This window comes from Rhincodon typus, chromosome 5 (genome assembly GCF_021869965.1).
Source record: "Rhincodon typus isolate 14 chromosome 5, sRhiTyp1.1, whole genome shotgun sequence".
Taxonomy (NCBI): Eukaryota; Metazoa; Chordata; class Chondrichthyes; order Orectolobiformes; family Rhincodontidae; genus Rhincodon; species Rhincodon typus.
The window spans coordinates 1871374-1877890 of NC_063336.1; the positions used below are offsets into that span (position 1 = coordinate 1871374).

A 6517-nucleotide genomic window follows, 5' to 3' on the forward strand; every position below is an offset into this window, starting at 1 on the left:
GCAAGGATGATGGGAGAAAAAAAGCCTCACACAGAGAGTAGTGGAGAGTCTGGAAGGCACCGCCTAGAAATGTGGTGAAGGCAGGTTCAACTGAGGCATTCAAGAACATTAGATGATTATTTGGATAGAAATGGCATGCAGCGATATGGGGAAAAGGCAAGAAATTGGGACTTGGTAATAGAATTGGTGCAGGCACAATGGGCCGAATAGCTTCCTTTTGTGCTGTTACAATTCTGTGTTTCTGAAGTACGCACCAGGATTCCTTTTAAACAGTAACTTTATTGTTTAAAAAATAATCTCAAAACACATTTCAATCATGTCCAAAAAATAAACTGCATGATGCATCCTTTGTTTGTTCAAGAACTTCCAACTGAACCAAACCAGAATGGGAGCGACAGTCCCGAGCCTGCACTTGTTCCTTGCTGCCATTTAGGAGTCCAGAAACAATGTCAGTCATTTATCAAAGCCAGGATCATACTGTAAAGGAGAACAGCATCAGATTGTAGGCCATCACAGTTATCAGAAGTCTAACTCTCAGTAAGCAGGACAGCAAACTGTAGAAGATCACCCCATTCTCCATTAGAACATTCTCCCTCACACTCCACCCTCAGTATCAGACTAATAAAACTTTGTTACTTACACCTCAGTATCAGATTAATATAATGCTGTCCATTATTCCCTCCCCAGTATCAGACCATAATAAAACTCTCTGTTACTCCCCTCTCAGTATCAGACTGTTTTAAAACATTCTCAGTTATTCCCACCCAATATCAGATTGAGTTATAAAACAATTACTCCCCCCTTGGTATCCGAATCTGTTATAATGGTCTCTGAAATACTCGCACCTGTACAGGTAAATGAAGAAACAGAGGAGATGGAATCCCAGTTTAATCATCGCTTCCTTCATGTGAGTTTTGAGCTGTCCACGATTATGAATCTCAGTTGGGTCAAAAACTCCCACATTACCACAGGGGACTGCCAGGTACCTAGGTGTAGTATAGGATAACAGTCATAACCAGCACTTCTTCACTAAATCACAATGCTGTATCACTGAAGCTGAATGCTTTGTCTATCAAGAACAGGTTTCTCATAGAAACTAATAAAAACAGAAACCAAATATTTTGATGAGGGTTGGATGCAGAGTGGGCCCAATGACTATGCTTGAGCAATCAGGGGGTCATTAAAAAGCACAAAGCTCATAAATACACTAAATACAGATTCAGAAAATGGCATCACATCTATACTCCAGTGAAATAGTGATGTGTTTCTTCAGTAGTACATTCAGAAATAAGATCACAACAATAAACAAGCTATTACTATCAATATGTAGGTCACAGAGTCTTCAAAGGTGAAGGAATCCTTCAACATGCAATTGGATAGACACACAACCCTTTATCTGATACAGATTTCTGATACACATTATAGAGTTGCAAACTTTGAAGCTGCATTCATGGGTAAAGATTTCCTAACACACCTTAATATGCTCCACTCTGCACTTAAATTTACTCTGTGCAAACCTCAACAGTGTCGCGCTCCCTCAACACTGACCCTCCAACAGTGTGGTGCTCCCTCAGCACTGACCCTCTGATACTGCCTCAGTTCTGACTTGCCGAGATTGCAGCCCTCCCTCAGTGTGGCTGTGTATACACGAATCTGTATAATGGACTCAAGTTTCTGGAGTGGGGCTTGAACCTACTGTGTAGTCTTAGATGCAAACATTGCCGAAAGAGCCACAAAATGACATCATGTTGATATTGGACTTCTCTGCAGGGTGTTCAGGAATTGTTGTCTTCAAATTTACTTCATGTGTTTACATAGGAACAAAGGAACTAGGAGCAGGAGTCAGCAATTCAGCCCTTTGAGCTCGCTCTGCAATTAACATGATCATGGCTGATCTTACCTTGTCTCAACTCCACTTCCCTACCTGCTCCCCACAGCCCTTTATCCCAACATTTCATCAGAAACATATCTATCTCTTCCTTGAATCTGTTGATTGGTTCTGCCTCCATTGCACTCTGTGGCAGTGAATTCCACAGATTTACAAACCTCTCAGAGTAGTTTCTTCTCATCTCAGTTTTGAACCTATGTCCGCTCACTCTATATCTGTGACCTCTAGTTCTATATTGACCCACAAGGAGGAACATCTGTTCATTGTCCACCTTATTGGTCCCCTTTAGCATTTCATATACCTCAATCAGATCCCCCACTCATTCTTCTGAACTCCAGCAAGTACAAGCCTAAGCTGTTCACCTGCTCCTTGTACAAAAGCTGTTTCATCCCTGCAGTCAATTTGGTGAACCTCCTCTGAACTGCCGTTAGGGACACCATGTCCTTCCTTAAGTCATGAGACCAAACTGGACAGATTAGTCCAGGTGTAGTCTCACCAATGCCTTATAAAGTTGTAACAACATTTCTTTACTTGTATAATCCAATCCTTTTGCAATAAATGCCAGGATTCCATTTGTCTGTCTTATATGCTGCACCTGCATGCCCACTTTCTGCGATTCATGCACAACGACACCCAGATCCCTCTGCACTGACACACTTTGAATCTGCTTCCAACTTAAATAGTAATTTTCCCATATATTTTTCTATGCACTTATCCACATTAAACTCCATCTGCTAGATTCTGGCCCATTCCTTTAGCCTATTACTACCCATCTGTAAACTTCTCATCTCCTCCTCACAGCTTGCTTTCCCACCTATTTTATTATCATGCGTGAACTTTGCTATGTTACAGTCTGTCCCTGCTTGCAGATCATTTATATAGACTGTAAATAGTTGAGGTCTGAGAACTGAACCCTCCAGTACCCCATTAGTTACAGTTTGCCATCCAGAGAAGGACCCATTTATCCCAAACCTCTGCTATCTGTCAGTCAGTCAGCCAATCCCCTATCCAAGCCAATACTCTACTCCTAACCCCTGGGATCTAACCTTCTGGATCAGTCTTTTACGCGGCACCTTGTCAAATGCCTTCTGGAAGTCTAGATATACCACATTCACTGGATCCCCATTATCCACCTTGCTAGTTACATCCTTAAAGTACTCCAGCAAGTTTCTTAAGCACAAATTCCCCTTCATGAAACCATGCTGACACTGGTGAATTGAGTTTTGTTTTTCCAAGTTTCAGTTATCTCCTCCTTTGTGACCCTAAGATTATATGAAAACTCTCAGCGAATTAAACTGTAGTTGACTGAGTAAGCTTGACCTACCTATAAAGATTCCAGCCAGCTATTGGCAGATTGAGCAGAAATATGAACCAATGCATGGAGACAAACATCAGCGCTGTAACAATTCCAACAGCAACCAGTTCTGGCAGGATCCACTGGAAGAAAAAGTACGATTCAAAATGATCTCAAGAAACCAATGATTTCAAACTAGTTATGATGTGGAGGTGCCGGTGTTGGACTAGGGTGGACAAGGTTGGAAGTCACACAACACCAGGTTATAGTCCAACAGGTTTATTTGAAATCACAAGCTTTCGAAGCACTGCTCCTTTGTCGGGTGAAGTGAGAGAGGAGTGCACAGGCACAGCATTTATAGGCAGAGAGATCAAAAGATCACACAAATGGTGTGAGTGGAGTGTCAACAGGCCAAATAACAAGTTTCTACAGGTGATCAGAAGTGTCAGACAACGTGAGTAAAGTGTCAACAACTAAATAGAAAGTGAAGGGATGACCTATAATCCAGTTGAGGCAGAGAAGTAATTACAAAACATCAAAAATAAGGTGGTGCTGGAGACAAACCAAATGGATGGAAAAACATGATAGGTATGACAGTCGCATGCAGAGGGTCTAACCAAATAACAAGTAATCCAACACTGTATAAACTAATTAAGGTAAGAGATCATAAGTTATCAAAGTGATGGTGTCTAAACAGGACAGCAAGAATTATTTTACAAATACAGCATGGTGGGGTTATGTGTAGCGTGACACAATCCCAAGATCATGGTTGAGGCCGTCTTTGTGCGTACGGAACTTGGCTATCAGTTTCTGCTCGGCGATTTTGCGTTGTGTGTTCCGAAATCCGCCTTGGAGGACACTTATCCAAAGATCGGAGGCTGAATGCCCTTGACCGCTGAAGTGTTCCTGACTGGGAGGGAACATCCCTGTCTTGTGATTGTTGCATGGTGTCCATTCATCTGTTGTTGCAGCGTCTGCATGGCCTCACCAACAGACCTTGGGGCATCCTTGCCTGCAGCGTACGAAATAGACAACATGGGCCGAGTCACATGAGTATCGGCCGTGTACGTGATGGGTGGTGTTCCCATGTGTGATGGTAGTGTCCATGTCAATGATCTGACGTGTCTTGCAGAGGTTGCCATGACAGGGTTGTGTGGAGTTATGGTTGATGTTGTCCTGAAGGCCGGATAGTTTGCTGCAAACAATGGTCTGTTTAAGGTTTGGCAGTTGTTTAAAGGCGAGAAGTGGAGGCATAGGGATGATCTTGGTGAGATGTTTGTTGTCATTGATAACATGTTGAAGGCTGCGAAGAACATGGTGTAGTTTCTCTGCTGAGGGGAAGTACTGGATAACAAAGGGTAATGCAGTTTTTTGCTGTGGCATATCGGAACTGGCGTTCAAGGAGTTCAGCATTGTATCCCATTATATGAGGGTGTCTTTCAGATGCTGTAGCTGTTTACTGCGTTCCTCCTCATCTGAGCAGATCTTGTGCATACGCAGGCCTTGTGCGTAGGGGATGGCTTCTTTAGTATATTTACGGTGGAAGCTAGAGAAGTGCAGAATCGTGAGGTTATCCATAGGCTTGCGGTAGAGTGATGTACTGAGGTGTCCGTCCTTGATGGAGATGCCTGTGTCCAAGAATGAGAATGATTCTGAAGAGCAGTCCATGGTAAGTCTGGTGGTGGGATGAAACTTGTTGATGTTGTTGTGTAGTCATTTCAGTAATTCCTATTCAGCTGGTGACACTTTACTCACATCGTCTGACACTTTTGATCACCTACAGAAACTTGTTATTCGGCCTGTCGACACTCTGCTCACACCATTTGTACAATCTTTTGATCTCTGTGTATAAATTCTGTGTCTGTGTGCTCTTCTTCACTTCACAGTCCTCCGAAAACTTGTGATTTCAAATAAACCTGTTGGACTACACCTTGGTGTGAGGTGACTTCTGACCTTCAAACCAGTTAGAGTGGGAACCAGGGACGGGAGATAACTGGGAAGAGGAAGGGCAAATCGTCAAGTGTCTACTCCCCTCCTTCACTCAACCCTCCTGTCTGTGTCAGGCTCTGTGGTTAAGAGGCACAGCCTTTCTGAACACAGAATGAGCAGTTAAACTTCCCAGCAGGGAATCTGTACCAGAGCTGAATATTCTAACACACTAACACTGTCTTGATCCACAGTGGGGTGGTGGTAATGTCACTGGACTAGCAATGTAGAGGTCCAGGCTAACCGTTTGGGTACATGGAATGAAATCCCACCAAGGCAAGTGTGGGAATCTAAATTCAATCAATGAATCTGGAATTAAAAGCGAGTCTCAGTGACAGTGATTATGACCATGAAATTATCATTTATTGTTAAATTTCCTTTCAGGATCAAAATCTGTTGTCTGTGCTGACTCCAGACCCACACAAAGTGGCCAAGTGAGCCAGTTCAAGAACAATTAGGGATGGGCCAACAACATTAGGCTTGTTCCCATCAAAGATTAATGACATTTCCCTTGGGAGAAAGGGAGATCAGACAGACAAAAACCTGTCTGAATGCGCTTAAGACCTGCTCACAATGGTTGCCATGTTTTGCAGCATCCGGAAGGAAGCTCTCAATCAGTCCCTTTCTTCCCCTCCCCACAACACACATTGTACACAGGGCAATTACCTTGTTCAGTTTAGAGCAGCATGCTCGGGCATTTATGTAATCACATTCTAAATCCGACAGGGTTATAATCTACACACAGGTCAAGGAAATTGTTCACTGCCTCTGGCTCTTCCTTCTTGTTTTTCTCAGACACTCTCCTTCTCCAAACTGTTTGTGTTCTTACCATGTTTACTCAGCCTCTCCCGATTTGCTTGTCGCACGCTTTCACCTAGTGTTAATTTCCTTTTTCTTTTACTCTTACGTTATTCCTCGTCCCCATCTTTCCAACTTCATCTCTCAATCTGACACAGTTTCTCAGACCACTCACCGTCTCCCATTCCCCCTCTCAATCTATCTTATTCATTTCCATATCATTTGCTTTTTCCATTACTCTCTCATTTCTCAACCTGAATCTACTTTTTTCAGTCTGGGTCCTCCACACGTCCCACACTGCACTTCTTCTGACACTTCTCCTACATCCCTCACTCTATCCCTTCCACCCCCACTCTTTTCCACCAACTCCCCACTCTTCCCTCTGCCACCTCTACCCCGGCTCCTGTCCTCCAACCACCTCCCGCTCTCTTCCCCCCAAATCTAATCTCTGATCCCTTCCACTCTCTTCCTCCTCTCCCTTCCATCTCATTCCACGTCTCTCCCCCCATTCCACTCTGCCCCACTCCCCTCCCCCATTCCCCCACTCCCCT

At 43.7% G+C, this 6517-nt stretch overlaps 1 protein-coding gene across 1 annotated transcript in view; it reads right to left on the minus strand.

The window, feature by feature from the left end:
• Positions 1–259: 259 nt before the first annotated feature.
• Positions 260–6517, minus strand: part of cnih4 (cornichon family AMPA receptor auxiliary protein 4) — a 6849-nt gene continuing 591 nt past the window's right edge. The window contains exons 2-5 of the mRNA XM_048596794.1: positions 5835–5903; positions 3213–3325; positions 846–986; positions 260–477 (exon numbers count right to left, since the gene is read on the minus strand). Coding sequence (XP_048452751.1) covers positions 450–477; positions 846–986; positions 3213–3325; positions 5835–5903 — 351 coding nt within the window. The 3' untranslated portion in view covers positions 260–449. The remainder of the gene's footprint in view (positions 478–845; positions 987–3212; positions 3326–5834; positions 5904–6517) is intronic.